At 39.2% G+C, this 19,783-nt stretch overlaps 1 protein-coding gene across 2 annotated transcripts in view; it reads left to right on the forward strand.

The window, feature by feature from the left end:
- The window catches only part of rin2a (Ras and Rab interactor 2a), a 31,907-nt gene extending 12,656 nt beyond the window's left edge, over positions 1–19,251 (forward strand). The window contains exons 3-12 of one of the 2 annotated variants that reach the window (XM_057341893.1): positions 3,103–3,191; positions 4,400–4,598; positions 4,726–4,834; positions 5,264–5,336; positions 6,283–6,374; positions 9,368–10,603; positions 16,081–16,389; positions 16,468–16,599; positions 16,702–16,865; positions 16,986–19,251. In XM_057341893.1, coding sequence (XP_057197876.1) covers positions 3,103–3,191; positions 4,400–4,598; positions 4,726–4,834; positions 5,264–5,336; positions 6,283–6,374; positions 9,368–10,603; positions 16,081–16,389; positions 16,468–16,599; positions 16,702–16,865; positions 16,986–17,264 — 2,682 coding nt within the window. In that variant the 3' untranslated portion in view covers positions 17,265–19,251. Of the gene's footprint in view, positions 1–3,102; positions 3,192–4,399; positions 4,599–4,725; positions 4,835–5,263; positions 5,337–6,282; positions 6,375–9,367; positions 10,604–16,080; positions 16,390–16,467; positions 16,600–16,701; positions 16,866–16,963 lie in introns of both variants that reach the window. The other variant, XM_057341894.1, reaches the window with a different exon arrangement.
- The last annotated feature ends 532 nt before the right edge of the window (positions 19,252–19,783 follow it).

The raw sequence follows: 19,783 nt of genomic DNA on the forward strand, positions 1-19,783 counted from the left end.
TCGCAAATATTTGCACTTCATATACTACTACTAAAAACATGTACTGTAAATTAACAAATGTTCGTCATCTACTGACATACACTTAAATTTAAAGCAAAGCAATACCTCCATGAATCCCCTAGGGGGCATGCCCAACATTTTCAGAACCACTAACTTAAAGGTATAGTTCACCCAAAATTGAAAATTCTGTCATCATTTACTCACCCTCAGGTTGTTCCAAACCTGTATACATTTCTTTGTTCTGATGAACACAAAGTAAGATATTTGGAAGAATGTAAGAATTTTGAAGAATGGATATTTGAAAGAACAGATCTCATCCCCCATTAACTCCCATAGTATTTATTTTCCCTACTATGGCAGTAAATGGGGCATGAGTTTTGTTTGTTTACTGACATTCTTCCCAATATCTTCCTTTTTGTTCATCAGAACAAAGAAATTTATACTTGTAACAACCCAAGGGTGTGTAAATGATGACAGAATTTTCATTTTGGGTGAGCTATCCCTTTAAATGATAAACTTCAAATTATTTCAAGGTATTTCTCACATGCAGTGTAATGAGCTGTAAACAGGCATTGCAATGAGCTGGTTCGTTTTATGTTTGTTTGATAATTCTTGACCTTTAAAGCTTATAGCTCATTCAGCAATAAATCTACGGAAACCAAGCGCTGTGGTGTGACTGAAGCAACTTTTGGGCATTTTACAGAGTGCTTTTCTTGGCTGTGAGCTGGATTTATAAAGAGCCAAGAGTTGGTGTGCACTTGTGGTTTGCTGACTAGGTCTCAGACAGGGCTAGAGAAATACCTCATGACTTTAACTGGAAAATGCTGGCTCAGATAGAAAAGAAATACGGCTGAAAGAGTGGACGAGTCCTTGCTTGTCTGATGCATGGTCGAGGTCACATATGAGATGTTGTGTCTTACTGGAAATTTCTGTGATATTTTGAAACATGGAAGAGCAAAAGAAGCGCTTAATTTTCATAAATGTTGCATTGTCCTGCATATTTTATATACATATTTTTTATAAAACGGTCTATATTTATTGCTTTGACAGTATTGAACTCAGTTTAGTGAAATATATCCAGTAAGTTGAGAAAGTGTGTTCTACATATCTGGGAATAAATAGCCATAATTAGTCAAATGAAGTGATGAAATTCTGCTGTGTCACTTGGGGTGGATATTAATAATGCTTAGTTTTTGGTACTACTTAATTTCTTTGAATTGCAGTTCCCAAGTCTCTTTCCTTGTAATTTCAGTTCAAGATCCGTTTAATACCAGTTCCTAAATTTAGAAATTTGGTCAACATTGCTTAAGCTTTGAGAAGTTATACACAGTTTGAGAAGTAATGAAGGACATTCTTGAATTTAGAAAACTAGGAAGCAAAGAAAGCGTGCCTCTTGCTCTGGCTATCAGGGAAGCTAGATCTAGGGGGGAACAAAGCTGTCCTGTAACTGGAAGAGCATGGTACTTATGGTAACTAAATTTGATTCCAGTGAATCTGCCAACATAATCTCATGGGAATTCATAACTATGTTACGAGGTGGCTAATTTCTATGGATTCATATGATCTCATATTTACGTTTTGGTACGGTTTGCTTTCGTACCAGTGATGTTAGGTTTAGGGGTGGGGTGGGCGGAGGGGCTTCAGTATTGCTTTTTTTCTAATAATCAAATATTTTCATATGAATTAGCTACCTCGAAAAATAGTTGTGAATTCAGGTTGAATCTGCATAGTTAGCTCTGTAAATCGCTTTGGATAGAGTGTAAAATGTAAATAAACAATCATTTTCTCAAATACACTTACCCAAACAAATTTGAATATAGACTTTTGATATTGTGTTTTTTTACAGCAGCTAAAATTATGGTAATATTGCTAAGTTTATTATTGTACATACTGTAAACACAGAGATAACAGTGTGCACGTTCCCTGCCAAATGAACATTTCTGTGGTAAACTCTGACTGGTTTCTTCTCACGCAAATGTGAGCATGTGATTCTGTTGTTGCATCAGTGTTTGTACAGTTACATAATTTAAACATACAGTAATAATCGATTCATTACTCAACTCAACTTTATTTATATAGCGCTTTTTACAATTTTCATTGTTTACAAAGCAGCTGTACATGAGACGTATTGACTATAAGCAAAACAATTAAAGTTATACCTGCAAAAACAAGAAAAAGGTGAAAACACAGAAGACAGACATACCCACATACAGACTCCACACACACAATATGCACACGTACTAACACACATAGACATAGACACACACACGGACGCACAGACACACGCACACACCACACGCGCATGCACGCACAGTGAAAGCACACATTTAAGATAACGGAGAGAGAAACACAGGTCAAATATTAAACAGATTATGAATACCTATATGCAATATTAATTAAGTAAAACTTTTAAATTCTAAAGCAGCCCCCCCCGGCCAGGCAAATAGTGCAAAACAGTATGCAAACGGTGGCGAGGAACCCAAAACGCCAATCGAGAAAAAAAAACCTCAGGAGAACCCAGGCCCAACCAGGGGATTCCAGTTCCCCTCTGGCAAAAGCTGCTGCCTCTGCACGAGCTCGACAGTGCTTGCACAACAAGGCTAAATAAAAATTAATTATAAGGTAAATTATGGATTCAAGATTATCATTAATAATCTAATAGCATTTGAAATTTTGTAGTGAAGACGTGTCAAGTCGCCGCGTCTTTTATCCAGCTCTGTCATCTCAGCTCTTGTCAGGTCGCCGCTTCCCATTCTCCGCTCTACCATCAGGTCTGTCCATGAACTGCATTAGAGGAAACAGAGCACTAGTTATTAAACTCTCAATCTACACACCCCAAATAAAGATCAGAGGTTCAGGAATACTCAAGAAACAATAAGAGGAAACATGTGGTGACAGTGTGTCTGGGTGTAGTAGGTTTGTCTTAGTTGTTAAAGGGAAGAGGACACTGTTGCTGGTTTTTAATTGGAATCAAATCATGACTAATGCCAGATTTAGCCACTTCCCATTCATAGAAAACGTCCAGAAGACAAACACACAGTCAGGATGCGTTAAGATCCCTGCTCTTCACACATGTATTTGTTTTGATCTTTTTTACTGTAGCTGATAGACACATTCTCCTCTGAGATCTCGGAGCTAAAGCAGGAGATGGTCCAGCCAGCCAGAGAGCCAGAGACTGAGATCTTACAAGGGTGAGTTTATCCTTCATCACTTTCAGCTTCTTAACTTCACTGGATATAAATGAAACATATGAAATATTATACTATATATAAATATGTATTATGTACCTTTGTATTTAAATATGTATAGTTTGCTTTTTAGACTTGTAAAAACAATGGTTTTCGTGAAAAATGAACAAATTGAAATGTATTCAGATTATTCTAAATCAGTTTGTAAAACCATTCTTATATGAATTCATAAATTGTCACATTCATGTATCATCATGTATTCAAGTTGCTTCATGAATGAATCCTGGTGTTTGGACTGTGCTAATAGACTTTATGCTGAGCGTTACATGCAGAAACCGGAAAACAGGTCTCATCGCTTCCGGTTCAGGTCTTTTGTACGCGCTTGTTACATATGGAGCGGTTTTACTCACAATGCCTTTAAGAAAAGATACCAAATATGAGCGTAACTGATGTACATTATAATACATGCAGATTAAAAGTTTTCTTATTTTTATTTTCACTGACATTTGAATTTAAAAATAGAATAAAACACTAAAAATGAAAACAACAAGATGGATTATTTGATAAAAAAATCAATAGATATTGCTGTTATTTCATAATACTGTTAACATTTTCTCAGAAAAGCAGACATAACAAGACCTGTTTTCCATTTGGTTGTGAAGTTTGACATTCTTAAATTTGTGTTATTGTACTTCTCCGTCTGTTCCAGTAGGTGGAGCAAGTCTTATATTAGGGTCATCATAAGACATTCAGGGATTTTGCAATACCACAATTCCATGAAGTTGAAGGGAAGTGTGAGGAACAATAAATTCAGGTGTTTCACAACCAGTAGAAGTTTTGAAAACAACTAGAGTCCCAACCATGAACTCAACCAAAACAAACATCAATCTCTTAATGTACATTTCTTTTATGTATAAGATATTCACTTCTAGGTTCCAAAGTCATGTACATCCCTGCACATCGTGTAGCCTATTTATTGATATTCTCTTATAAAAGTCTTAAGCCTTTATGCACTGTGGCTCATTAACCTTTGTTTAAAAAAGGTAGGGGCATAATGTATGTGTTGTGGTTTTGTTTTTACTAAAACCATTTTTTCAGCATGTGTTTGTAAAGTAGGTGGAAGTATTGGTTCCTTTATTCCATGACTAAATGTTGTTTTGATCTTGCACTGTTGTGAACACAGTTTTCTGTCGTTTTATGCATTTCTACAGGCTGGAAGGAGAGGTCAGCGGCCTATTCCTGCAATCTACAGCCTGCGCTGGTACGCCAGGAGTGAGGGATTCTGGGTATGACTCTCTGCGCAGACGCATGAGCATCCTGGACAGACTGATGCAGACGCACTCTGTATGGCTGCTGCTGTCACTCAGCGAGGAGGAAGCCAGACGCATTCTGCAGCTGCAGCCGGCCGGGGTAAATGAACTGTGTGCCTAGATGCTGCAGTTAGGGCTGACGTCGGTTGTGTCTTTACATTGCTGGATGTACAAGGGACCTGTAAAAATCATCTTAATGCTTCTATGTCTGTATGTGTTATATCTAGATTTTTGTGGTGAGACGGTGTCCTAAACTACAGAAAAAGGTGATTTCCCTGCGGATGGATAATGACATATGCCCTGTTCGGAACTTCCCAGTTAAAGAGAGTCAATACAGTAAGACACCAACCTCCCATCCGTTATGCAGTGCTAATGATGTGCGTATCTGTGTCTGTGTTTCACTTCCTCTTGCATTGTCTTTGTTTTAGCTGTCTAGTTCCAATCTATATAGAAGCACCGACGTTATTTAAGCACCGAAGTAGTTTCCTTTCAAATAAGATCAACTCCCTCTATCACTTTATTCCCTTAAGCGATTGACTCTGCTCCAGTCACATCTCTCTCTCTTTATCTGTCACTCTCTCTACATAAGTGGGTCAGCTCCTGTGGGTTGCATTGGCCGTCAAGTGAAGTTTCAGTGTCTAAAATCTGGTTCTGTTTACTTTTCCCTTTGAAAGAGACTGTTGGGTCATGCAGTTTTTCCTATTGCAATTCCTGTGGTGTGTAACCGGCTGTGGTGTGTGTGTGTGTGTGGTGTGTGTATTACAGCCTTTTCCCTGGAGGGCTCAGGGATCAGCTTCGCAGACCTCTTTCGGCTGGTGGCTTTCTGCTGTATCAGCAGGTAAGATGATCCCAGTCTGAAAGCAACGAAAAGGACCTCTAAACAGCCTCATCATCGGAGAATTTTGCACACTGGCCAAAGATCTTGTTTTGTTAGAAAGTTCACTGGTCTGTTTTATATTTAAAAGACGAGGAGCAGTGTTGTTGTTTTGGTCATTCATTTCTGAAGAATCTTAAAAACATGCTTAGCAAAGCCTGTTAGGTTAAGACTGGAGGTGGTAATAATTACCCAAGCATATTTCTCTCAGTCTTTTATGGGGTATTCGTTTGCTATCATAGGGTTTTGTTAAGGAAGGAGGCACTCTCTGAGAGTAAACTAGAATGTTTGTGTGAGTAAAACCAGATGATGCTAATTCAGTCGCATTCCAGTGCTGTGGAGCCAAACATCAACATACCATAAACATGCAACAAAAAAAACAGGATGTGTCCGAGGAAAATATTAACTCTTTACTTGTAAAGAAAAGTTTAATCAAAGTGTACATGTTTCGAAACGACCGACCCCTGCAAGCTTGCTTTTGTAATATAATGTCTGCCAGACTCATCGACCCATGGCAGACTTTTGTGTTCTCGCCACATCATGTCCACTTACAAAGTCAGCCCACGTGTTCTCTGTCTACCAGACTCACCCTGATTCTCGAGACACAGGGCTAATCATGACCCACAACTTTATCAGCCATCAGTTTTGAAAATGGCAACAAAAGTAGCTTGACATAATATTTTTGTATCTGACAGTGTTCTTCAATACTGAAAGACAATCGATACTGCTCCAAACATAATTGAATACACTGAAACATGTTTTGAAAAATATTTATATTTATCAAGAATCATTGAGTTCTTTAATAATGGACTAAGAAAACCCCCCGGAAGAATCATAGATCAGATGCAATGTCTGCAAAGCATGTCTGCAATGTTTCTTGTTCTTCTCAACATCTATTTTCTCTCTATAGGGATGTTCTGCCCTTCACCCTGAAGCTTCCAGAGGCCATCAGTGCAGCAAAGACACCCACCGATTTAGAGCAGGTGGCTCAATTAGGAAAAGGTGAGTTCATGAAAAAATGAATGTTTCTCAACGAGCAACATTACTCATACTGCGCTCCTTCAATGACCCTCAACTTCATGTTTGTGTTATCTATCTGTGTGGCTGGTGTAATGCTGCGTGTACAATAAACCTACTGCTGATAATATCATTTTAAGTCATTCAGCATGGCAGTGGTCAGGCAGAGCCTTTTTGAGCAATCAGCAGACCTTCATACTTAAAGCATGTTAGCAAAGCATTTTATTTACAGATTTGTCACCAGCTAAAATATACTCGGCATATATATACCATATTAGAGAGACAGGCTGTGTCTTCAAGTTTAGGATGTTCAAATAGTTTACCAAAATATGAAACTGATCTTATTTGGTTCACCTCATTCCATCTCAGATAAATATGACTTCATTTCTTTAGGTGAACAAAAACAAATCATTTTATATTGAAATGCTGTGAGTTTATCTTCTTATATGGGGGTCAATATGGCGAAGCTCCAAAAAGTACATACATCTGTCAATAATTCAAATCGTTTCGCTTCAGAGGACATTTATTAACACATTTGGATTAGTTTTTATGATGGACGTACTGTTTGTGCTTTTTTGAGCGTTACCATGTTGACCCCATATAAGAAGATAACACACTTTAATATGAAACTATTCTTTTGTGTTCAGCTGAATAAAGGAAGTCATATACATCTGGCATGAAATTATGAGGTCATTTTCATATTTGTGTGAACTCTTCCTTTAAGGCTACACAACACTTTTGCCCCGGTCATGGTGGTAGTTGCCATGAGTCAGAGGTAGTCAGCAGATTTGGGGGAGCTAGATTAAGCCCATTTCATAGAAAACAGTGTAATGTTTTCTATGAAATAAATTGTGGCATTGTGTGTAATCCAGTCTGATATCTGATTCTGTTGTGTGTTAGCATTTGCTGTGTAGTATTACACCCAAACATGGTTTTTGGGAACAGTTGCAAATGTCCTAGAGCACTGACAATACAGGTGTTATTGCTAGCAAGCATACGTCAACATCCAGCCTATGCCATTTAAAACACAGCTCATATGGCCAACATACGCAGATGATGCAGGTGATTTTGACCGCAGATGTGTTTGACGCTAGTAAATGTCTCTGTCAAACAGAGATCTGTTTTGTGTGTTCTGTGTCTGCTGTAACATTGCACCTTAGACGTGCAGTTGACGTACAGTACAACATTCCTATAGTAAGACACAGGAAAACAAAAAATGTGCCGTTTTATTTTTGAATGACACAACGAGCTATTATCTGCATTCATTTTTTTTGCCTGAACTTGATTTAGTTGTGCACAGTGAGTGGTTCCACCTGTTTTCTTAAAATGCATTATAAATGTAGAGGGAACCTAACTGAATTGAGCAAGAGAGAGATGTCAGAGTTTCAAGTAGCTTTTCAAGTAAGAGAAGCTTTGATATTGTTCAGAGTTTCGGAGAGCAGGGATGGGTGTGGTACCTTCATGCCAGGACCTCTTCCAAAAGAAACTCCACCAAGAATTCCAGCTGCACATTGACTTTACTGTAGTGACTGGGACAATTGGGGTGAAGTGAGGACAATGGAAGATTTCAGGATGAGAGCAAACATAGCAAAAGAGGCCAACACAATATATTGTAAGCTTTTGTGAGACAAAACAGGAAGAACAATCAAATGAACAGATGAAAGAAACCGTATACGCAGGTGCAGATTTCCCAAAAACAGACTGCAGTCACCTCACCTCACTTCAGTAAAGGTGTGTCTATTCTGATGAACTGTTAGAATGATGCAATCTGTTCTTGCTGTTTTCCTTCACACAATGAGTTACTGTAGATGATTGATATCAAAAGTTTCTGTTTACTTGTAATTTTACTTTAGGTGACGTAAAATTTCCAATAGAAACAATTTTCGCCAAACACCAACATTTGTGAGATTATTGCATTTAATATTTGCATTTCAGACATCTTCATTGATTCTCATTCATTCATAGTCTACTGCCGTTTACATCTGTTTCATTTATTTCATTTTTTTGGCTTGTTCTGTGAGTTCGATGACAGCTGGCAACATGGAACATACAACATGGATTTTAAATGTATTACTGCATTAGCAAATGTTTCACTTTTCAAATGAAACACTAACCTCCTGGAAATGATAGTCATACCAATATGTAACAATAATCCGTAAATCCATGGGAAGTGAAAAGTATCATTTTCCTGAAAATTAAAATGGCCACATAACTGAAACAAAGAAAAGGAAGGCTCTTGCATTGCATCAGTGGAAAACAAGGGGCGGCCTTCAGAATAAATGAGTGTGAACTAAGAGAGAAAACTGAGAAGCAAAGTTTTTGTGCTCCTCCCACTAGCTCTCATCAATATGCATGACTCACACCATTCACTCTGTGTGTGTGTGTGTGTGTGTGTGTGTGTGTGTGTGTGCCAACGCTACTCTATACTGCTCGTAAATCAGACTGTAGAGTCGCTGCATAGAGTGTAGACGTGTAACCTTTTTCTAGCTTTAACTATCTATACACAGCCTGAAGACTTTCTCAATAGGCATAATGTAAGTTTTAATGTTTTAATCTTGTTAAATTGCTATTATTTTTCATTGAGTTGAGTTTGTTTTCCTTTGTTTGTCATTTGAAACGTTTTACATTGGAGTGTACTTGATTCTGTCATGTTGTACTGTATGCAGTGCAGTGCTGGTTTTCCTTCTGAAACCGCATTTTGACTGTTTACTTTTTGTCCTGAGCATTTTTTTGTGAATTACTTACTACTGATTTATATCGGTAATTCGTTCAAATGAGTTCCCCTTTTATTTATTGTTTTGTAACTTCTTTCCTCTTTATCTGTTTTTCAATTGTTCACGTTGATTTAGCTGCCATAATTATTCAATGCCTTTTTTGTTCATGAGATTTAGGGAATGAGCTGATTTTTATTTTCTTCCTTATTTTTTCTTCCTTTCATTTGGTTCCTTATTGAGTTGTGTTGTGCTTTGTTTTTGTAGGTTTCTGGGACTCTGAGCTGTGCTCTACGTGGAAGTGTTCTGCTATCGGAGAGCCTGTTTGTGAAAGTTCGCAACAGACATTAAAACAGTTTTCCCCTAAACACAGCGTCCCAGTGATCCCACGGACTCGTACTCCATCCCAGCTTGAATGCAGTCAATCCAACGGAGCATTGTGCTTCATCAATCCCCTTTTCCTGCAGATACACCAGATCAACCCATCGCCCAAGAATCCAGAAACATCAACATCCCCGGGAAACAAAGAGCTCCAGGAAAACAGGGAGAGTCGCTTTCTCTGTCCTTCAAGCAGCAGTCAAATCAATTCCAAGAGTACATCACGTTCCCCACCACCTCGGCCCCCACCTCCCCGGTTCAGCTCCAGAAGATCGGGCATCATTCGTAGACAAAAGACCATGCCCGAGACAGTTTCTTGGATCAATACGTTTCAGGAAAAGAGCAGCCTGCTGGGGAGGTTAGGTTCCTCCTTGAATTCCTTATCGTCCTCTCCACCCAAAAGGTTCAGCAAACCCATCCTGGTGCCCTCGTCCCGCAGTAAGAATTCTTCCACCCTGCTCGATGCAGACGGTATCCGCTGCCACGTGGCCCTGGACGATCAGACCATTGAGGAAGCAGTTTCTTGGAGTCTAGCCAAGGTGTCAATGCACAACTCCAATGCTATGGAGAACGGCAGCCCGGCAGACGAGCACAACTCCACTGGACGAGAGCGACTGAGTGACATCAGCATCTCCACCTCGTCCTCAGACTCTCTCGACTTCACTCACAGCTTCTCTCTGCCCATGGAAGCCACCTCCTCCGGAACCGACCGCCCCACCGGCGACAGCAGCCTGGATGAAGAAGAGGACGATGGCATCAACGTGGAGAGTGACCAGGAGGTTCCGCCACCTCTGAAGTTGAAGCAGCACAATGCCGGCACTTTCGTGCTGCCACGTGCACTGAGAGGACGTTTGCGCAAGATGAGCGGCGTTTTCAATTCTTTGATGACACCTGAGAAAAGAGCCGTTCGGAAGATCGTGGAGCAGTCCAGGGATAAAGGAACTTACTTCGGCTGCCTGGTGCAGGACTACGTGAGCTTCCTGCAGGAGAACCGCGGATGCCACACGTCAGGCTCAGATCTTCTGCAGACTCTCAGACAGTTTATGACACAGATGAAGTCCTACTTGCTGCAGAGCTCTGAGCTTGACCCACCTATTGAATCCCTCATTCCAGAAGATCAGATAGGTAAGGGTGCCTTGCCTCAATACAAACTGTTCGGTGCAGAAAAGGAAATTGAATTATTGATTAAAGGAATAGTTCACATTTAAAATGAAAATTCTGTCATTATTTCCAAGCCCTCTTGTCATTTCAAACCTGTATGTATGACTTTCTTTCTTCTGCAGAACACAGGAGATATTTTGAAACATTTTGGTAACAAAAGACTGTTGGTCCCCATTGACTTGCATTGGTTTTGTGTCGACAAGATATAAGTCTATGGGGACCAACTGTTTTGGTTACTAACATTTTTCAAAATATCTTCTTTTGTGATTTGCAGAAGAAAGAAAACCACACAGGTTTAAATGACAACAGGGTGAGTAAATGATGACAGAATTTTCATTTTAAAGGTGAACTATCCCCTTAATCTGATGCCACTGATTATTCCTAGAATTTGTAGTGTGCCAAAATAGTGGACCAACACTGTTTTTAAGATTTATTTTATCTGCATAGCTGGATAAAGTCCCAGTGAGCACTTATGTGATTATGTACTGCCACATAAGAACATCAGTTTAACAGTGACATTACACGTAATATAATATAGGCGTATTTAGTTGTATACCATTATATATTTTTTACATAGTAAATGTCCACAGGTTGTTATTGCTTACAGATTTTGTTGTGTAGTTATAGATGCTTCACCTCAGGTCATCATCTGGTCTTCATCAAGACCTGACAGGTCAAAACATCACACATTGTAAATAAAATGTTTTTATAAAGTAAATTTTGGAAGCAAAAACACTTTTAAACGCATCTTATGTATTGGTTAATATGCTGCAGTAATGTAATTATTAAATGCCTCAAATAGCAGTTGTATAGAATTGGTTTGCCAGCATATTGCAAATGCAAACTGGAACATATGTATCTCTTCATAAATATAATGCATCCATATGATAATTTTGCTTGTTTTTGGGGTGGCTGTGGAATGGGAATGTGACATCAGGAAGGATCTGATGTTGATATGAAGGATTGGAAGAGGCTGATAGCTGTTTCTATCTGAGCCACTTTCCTGTAAACAGGAACCACCCTAATACCAGTGATTTACAAGGACTTTCTGCTGCTCCATCGTCAGTTACAACTAATGATTTATTGCATAGGCAGTGTGCAGTTTAAATACTGGATTTGGAGTATTGAATCAATTCACTTCACCGTGTGTGTTGCTGTGGAGAAAGCACGAGAAAACGTGTTTCATTAGGTCCAGTACATGTGTACATCTGTAAGTGTGTTGCACGAGGCAAGAACCTCACTTGATGATCTCGGTCTAGAAGAATTTTACACGACATAAGGGACACAGAGAACACATTGAGCTGACAAATAGACAAGAATATTCATGTGTGGGCAGAGAACTATTAGTGTCTCTTTTGTATAACTGGCCACACGCCTTTAACTGTCAACCATCAGCTATTATATTCTTTGACACACTTACGGTAAAAGGGTTATAAATCTACATACTGAAGCAGTTTAGTCATAAAGATTTTTACTTTTACAATGTCTACAACCAGAATTTTTTTTTTGTTCATTTACTAGACACTTTTGTCTAAATGGAGTGTTTTGTCTAAGTAGGCAACACTATGTCTACAACGCTTTTTTTTATTAAAGTTAAGTGGAAAAGGTGTGTTTTTTGTTGTTTCAGTTATCGTCTCTCATTTACCAAACATGCTGTAGGTGGCAGGATGAGATGTACTGTAAGAGGGTGAAGTGTCAGTTACTATCAGACACTTAAATTTAATGTGGGTGGCTACAAGTAGCCAATAGAGTGAACTGAGAAGTGTGCATATTGCCGTGGTCCTGATTTGACAAAAGCTTAGACAAAGAGCTGCGTGCAGTTTTTTCCTGACAATTTTGATCATTTTGTTGCTCTTTATAGCGTGATGGCTGCTTTTTAGCTCTGCCGGGCTTTGTTTTGGTTCTTACCGAAGATTGCGTGATCCATCAGACCCAGCTCCTCTCTTCATCATGTGGAGTGGAAAAAGCCCTGCTTTGCTGTGTGTTTTGGGGAATGAATCCATTTCCAGATGTTCCCCAGATGGACCCCAGCCAAGAGTGCCAGTCTTTCCAATATAGCCCTCCTACGATGCGACGTAACCCCTCCAGTTTGTCGATTCAGGCTTGCGAGTATGTGGGTGTCAGGCATGAATGCAGAGAAGAGGGCACTTGTTCAGATTTCATGACCCAATTGAGCTGCCTATGTTGACTAGCAGGTTTTGTTGTGTTGTGTTTAAACAAGTCCAGAACAATAAGAGCCATTGCTGTGAGATATATGCAGTCGGAGAGAATTATCTGTGACACAAATGGAGAGTACAGATAGGCTTGAATTCACAGTCAATGACCTCTAAAAGATAACGTTATTCTGACAATAACTTTGTTTGGGTAGAGCCAACATTCCTGCTTTCTTAACTTATATTTTTATCTCATAACAGCCTTGAGATACTTTTTGTGTTGATGTCTCTGGAAAAACTCAGTGTTGCTACTTTAAGCCCACGTTTTTTTTTTATTTGTACTTCTGCACTATTTTGAGTACTTCCTCTAAAAACGTCCCGAGAAAGGGATTTATTTGATGTTGTCATTTAATATCCTGAAAGAGTTCATTTACACAGGTCTAAAGACAGTGAAGGGGAATTTGAAATGGTCTGTTTGTCTGGTCTAGTTTGTGTGTGTCTTTGTTCTTAGCCTCATGTGACGTAGGTTGTGGCCGTGTTTCAGAACCCTAGCGCTGACATGCGTTCTTATAGGAAGAGTAAGCGGATTCACTTCTCCTGTCACTGTGGCTTCGTTTCTCAGACTGTGGTGCGGTACAGACACCAGAGAGGTCGAGAATGTTTTGAGAGATATAAGCAAGCCTTGCAAGATAACCTTTCATGCAGAGACCGCCTTGATGTTTCTGAACTCAACCACATCCATGTACGCTGAGGCATCCCTCTGTTTCCTGTTGTCCAAAAGTCACGTCCTTGCCAAATATAACATATTATGATTCTCTTGAATACTTGATTCAGATTGGTCAGTTTAAGCATTCTTTGGTCAGATACTTGCAACCTCCATTGTGCGTGTTCCGTGATTCTTGTAGCACTCTGTAGTTTCGTTATTCTCGCACATATGTAAACTCAGCTTAGTAAATAAATAAACGTTTATGATTCATTATTAAGTTGCAATGTCAGATTGTTATTAGTCCAAAATAGACCCTGACAGGATGATCAGGTCATCTCCCAAAAGCTGAGAGGGACTCAAATTGAACTGTCAGAGCCAGTCAGGACTCTTAAACCCCCTGATGCAAGACAGGAGACAGGTGTGTTTATTAGCAGTGATAAGTGTGAATATTCTTGAGAATGGAGTGGGTGTATCAGTAGCCGTGGCTGGTTAAAATAGAAACTCTTACTTCAACAGGATGATTGTTGTGGACACTTGACAAGATAACATTGATAACATTTGGCAACAAGCAGCTTGTCTTTGTTTTGATGCTTTTTTTTACATTTCCTCAGAATGTTTACGTACTCTTACTTCCCCAAACAGGTTTGTTGGGTTCTTACGATCAAAAATGATTTATTCATCCTGGCATACATAAGTTAAGACAAGCTTACAGGGAAATAAGGTGTTGCATTTTATTTTACAACGTGTCATTTAAAGTCTAGCAACCTTTTAAGCGTAATATATTCCGAGAGCAGTGGTCACCAACCCTGTTCCTGGAGATCGACCGTCCTGCAGACTGCAGCTCCAACCCTGCTTCAGCACACCTGTCTGTAATTATCAAGCAAACCTGAACACCTTGATAAGATAGTTCAGGTGTGTTTGATTGGGGTTAGAGCTGAAATCTTCAGGACGGTCGATCTCCAGGAGCAGGGTTGGTGACCACTGTCCTAGAGTATTGCCTGTAGAAGCAATACGCCCTTTTCACATGACGTCACGCGTCTTCCGTTCTGCCGCGAAGCAGTGTATCATTACTTCCGCTAGCACTCCAGTTCATAAGGTGGCGGTAATGCATCTTAAGCTGATTTGCCAACCGCCAGTAAAACTCAAGAAGTTACTTCCACTAGCGCCTCAGAATGGAGTTTACCAAGTGGCTTGCGCATCTGCCACAAATACGTCTAGATGATGTACAACGTCTTGCAGACAAATTTTCGCTAACGACAAGATCAAAGCTAGAGAAAGGATACAAATTCTTCGTTGAACAGTACCCGTTTGATTATGAAGGTAAGTGTTTTGTTTTCTTTTTGTGTTAGCGAAGGTGCTAGGATAAGTACTTGAATACGTGTTCTGTCAGTTTTTTTTCTCTCACTGTTGTTAAATTCCAGCGCGACGGCAAAACGGAAGTTCTTCTCCTTCTTGTTTGTTGCAAGACGGATGTTATGATACACTGCTTTGCAAAAAGGCGGAAGTTAAGTGACGTCATTGTGAAAAGGGCGTATTATATAGGGCTGTTCAACGATTAATCGCATCCAGGATCAAATTCTTTTATTCTATGAAATAAAAGTATTTTTTCTTTATATATTTTTCTTATATTTTGAAATACACAAAAATAATATAAAACAGAAGTACACAATGTGCCACCAAATGACGGTGTTGCTTCCCCATTGGTCTGTAAGTGTGCTGACAGAAGCAGCCTCATCTTCAGAGTCAGCGTTCTGAAAAGCCTGATTAAACATTATATTATGCGTTTTACATCAGGTGGTTTTACTTGCACACAGTACACTCCCTCCACTTTATAGTTGTTTTTAGATTGTAGGTATGACCTTCAGGCCATGCTTACACAATCAGAATTACAAGACAAAACTTGTGTTCTTGAGTCACAGGAGAGCAGAGACTGTTTTGGAAACATTTTGTTCTTGTTGAAAAAGCAGGTGTAAAAATATTGAGAGCAGGTATTTCCCTTCCAAGGAAATGGAACTGTGTGCCATGTTGGAAATCCCAGGGAGGTGGCTCATAGTCACTCATGGTCCGTTTCAGTCATTAGTTCAACTTTTAGATATTTTATTTTGATTCAGGGGTATTAATGCTTCAGGCCAGCTGAGACCTGCTAGATATGTCAGTCTATTACCAGATATTAATCTCTTAAAGGTACTATGTGTCATTTTTTGGAGGATCTATTGACAGAAATGCAATTTAATATACATAACTATGTCTTCAGAGGTGACTTTACATAATGAAGCGTTATGTTTTATTACCTCAGAATGAGCTATTTCTATCTACATACACCAAGGGTCCCCTTACATGGAATTCGCCATGTTGTTTCTACAGTAGCCCTAAACAGACAAACTGCTCTACAGAGCGCGTTTCGTAAATATGTTATCTCTTTCTGCAAAGAAGCGGAAACGTGACAACATCTTAGTCCTGTGTCAGCCACCATAGTGCTTCAATTCGCAGCCTCGCTTAATTTCATACACCTTAACATTATGTTGTCTCACTATTTTTGTTGTGAGTTTTTAACTGTAACTGTCCTCTTTTTCCCTCCCTAGACCAAGTGATGGAGAAAGCCATGCACAAGTGTGTGCTGAAACCCCTGAAGCCTGTAATAGAGGCCGCGCTACAGGACTTCCAGGTGAGCAGTGGAACTTGGCAGCAGCTGAAAGAGAATCTGGTTTTGGCCAAAACAAAGCAGCCCCAGGAGATGGGAGTGGACGGGGCGTTTCCTCCCGACCCTGTTGCTATAGAGAAAATTCGCCACAAGTTCCAGAACATGTGCAAGATGTATTCGCCGGAGAAGAAGGTGTCTCTGCTTCTCAATGTTTGCAAACTTATCTACACCATCATGGAAAACAACTCGGGTATGTGAGTTTATCTGTTTGTGATTATAATGCTTCTGCGTGGATTCGTGATTTCAATCTTTGTTGTAATAATGGCAGGAAGGATGTACGGCGCAGATGACTTCCTGCCCATGCTGACGTATGTGATGGCCCAGTGTGACATGCCACAACTAGATGATGAAATTGAATACATGATGGAGCTACTCGACCCATCACTGCTTAATGGAGAAGGTACATTAGGGTTTCACTTTACTATCATCCAACTGAAGTAACTGCTGAGTTACTGCATCATTTCAGGTCAGGTTTCAAACTTGCATTGTTTCTTCCTTAAAGGTGGCTATTACCTGACCAGTGCATACGGAGCAATGTCTCTCATCAAGAACTTCCAGGAGGACCAGGCGGCCCGTGTACTGAGCTCAGAAACCCGTAACACACTGCACCAGTGGCACCGCAGACGCACTGCCCAGCGAACCACTCCATCTGTGGATGATTTTCAGGTAAATTCATCCTTAGACATTAAAGTTTTGGTCTGATTTTGAGTGGAGCTCTATGGATGTAGGAAGTTAACTTTTGGTGTATATTGGGATTGACACAGATATCTTCTCATCTCTATTAAGAACTATTTGCGGGTGGCACTGCAAGATGCAAGTAATGGCTGCACAGCCAAAACGCTTCAGGTGCAACCTTACGCCACAACGGAAGACGTGTGCCAGATTTGCGCGGAAAGGTTTAAAGTTTCGGATCCGGAGAACTACGCACTGTTCCTCTTGACAGACGAAACCACACAGCAGCTTACCCCAGACACTCACCCACAGAGGATCAAGGCCGAACTTCACAGCCGGCCACAGCCGCAACCGTTTTACTTTGTTTACCGTCAAATCCAAACCTCAGATTGACTGAAACTTCGGACCAGCTTAATGGTAACACAGTGTCCAACTGAGAAAAAGTTCTCTCCAAACTCCTCAGCCTCATTATTCATCTCCTTCCATAGCAACACTGCCAACGTCTGCATTCGAAGAGGGAAACGGAAAATGTGTTTGGAGGGAAATAGGGAAGGAAGAATGTGTCTGACAGATGCAGCGTTTTTTGTATGCTCTGTCTTTACTATTTCAAAAGTTTTGGGAAGTGGCACGCAACCATCACGCGAGAAAAGCTGTACCCATGCTGCAAAATGGTGGACTGTTGCGTATTTGCTTTAATAATGCTCGAACTAAAACACATTCGGGTTGGCTGAGGATTAGCAACATTTGGTGTGTTTATGGTAGAGCTCTGCACATTCTGTATGTTACCAGATAGTTTAATTGGATTTTTCCTTTTCCCAAAGCCCTGCGTCTCCCTTGCCGGTCTGTTTTGCTATGATTGTGGTGGTGTTTAAATGCTTTGCAAAATGTAAGGCACTGCTCAATGCCTTAACTGGACACATTATTGCACAAAGTGAAGAGGATATTCTGATATACATTCCGTCTTATTTTGTAATGTAAATCGGATTCATGATATTTTTGCAGTTGCTGGTAAACTGCATTTCCATATTTGATTCATTGTTATAGTATTGCATGTATTTCTTTGATGATATGACCAAACCAGGCATTGTTGCCAGTGATGTTTGTCTTGTTGTTTTTGGATGAATTATGATCAACCAGCCTCTAAAATTCATTAGTCTGTAAACTAAGTTTAGTGGTTGTAATGGCCATGGCGAAATTGACTTTGTTCTAAAATACTATACTACTGTTGTACTGATTTCGGTTCTGGCTTGCTGGTTTTCCAGAACAGACAAAGGGTTTTTGGCATGTAGGGCACATTGAAAGATCAAGGTAAAGTGGGAGAATAAAAACACTACATTCAAAGCTCAATTTGTTGACATTAGTTAATGCACCGTAAACTTTTAATGTTAACAACACATATTTACAACATTTATCAATCTAGGCTTATGTTCATTTATACTATTGATTACTATTAATTCATGTTTCTTTATAATACATTAAATAATGTAACTGTATTTTAGCATTTTCGCTGTCCTTCTGAAACCTTGTATGTCCAAATTTGCTGTTTTTCAGGAAATAGAAAAAACAAGTTGACAACCACTTAATACTATAATACTTTTTATAGGTCAGATATTTGCAAAACCCAGTGACAAACATACGTAAAGGGTGACTAATATTAATGATTTATTAGAAAAAATAAAAAACAAGAAATTTGGCAATAGCCTAAAGGTTTCAAAGGAAAGCAGCGATATACAGAAGGCTATAATACCAAAAATGATTGTTACTTCATACTCTTGCATTAACTAATGTTAATAAATTGAACTTTATTGTAAAGTGTTACCGAAAAAATGACATAAAAGGAAGAAAAGGAATAATGGTAAAAGACTGGTAGAAAATATCAGCAAACAGAAATTATTTGTATTTGTTAGTGTAAAGTGCTATCTTTATAGAATACCAGGAAAGATGAGTTACATGGAGAATGCTTTACCTTCATAACTATACTCATAACTACAATAACTTACCAAGTATTTGATTTCCTACTAATGTACTTTGTGTGCATGTTCGGTGTAAACTCTGGGCATTTAAAGAGACCGAGCTGGAACGCTCTGACCATGTAATGTTGATATAAAACACTATTCATCTGAAACATAAACTACATGTTTTAAGCCTTGAAATGTATTTTTAAAAAGTGGTTCGTTTTAACAAGATATTTTAAGCCTGACAAGTGTACACATATTTATATGTAATCTGTGCGGGAATTTATCACAGATCTTAAAGCTCTTGGTGCAAATTTATTGTGTATTCATCTGGAGTCTGCTAAAAGAATTCATTCTTTAGTCATTTCTTCATATTTGCCTTTTTATGTACACTTTTGCACACAATAAATTGTGTCCAATGTTAATTGTCTCATCTGTTATTACAATCTTTTTTATGTAACAGTAACCTGTCAGTTCCTTTCTGGGAACAGGTAGGTAGGCTAAATGTTTTCTGCTTCAAAGCCAGGAGGGCTTGTCATTTGTGATTTCAAATAAACAGGTAGGTGAAACAGTAATCATTTAACCAGGCTTTGAAGTTTATTTTTGGTGTTTTTCATGTTTTATACAGTCTGGGTGTACCCGTGTACTGTTGAAGGACTGTGGCTCCTCCTAGTGGATAATTATAAAATTATAATGTTGAAACATAATACCCGCTCTGCATAACACCAGTTAGTATGTATTTATATCGTTTCTTGCACAGTTAAATTGGACTGACGTGTAAGATAAAGTATTTTTAATTTTACCGTTATCATTGACCATAATATATACGAGGTGACTGGGAAAGTCATGTTTGACAACTTTTGTTGTGTAGCATTATGTACTATTATGAAACTGTATTTTTTTATTTTACTACTTTTGTAATTGGTCATTTACAGTATTTTCCCCTTTTAATCCGTT

The sequence above is a fragment of the Triplophysa rosa genome, linkage group LG9, assembly GCF_024868665.1.
Source record: "Triplophysa rosa linkage group LG9, Trosa_1v2, whole genome shotgun sequence".
NCBI classification, from domain to species: domain Eukaryota; kingdom Metazoa; phylum Chordata; class Actinopteri; order Cypriniformes; family Nemacheilidae; genus Triplophysa; species Triplophysa rosa.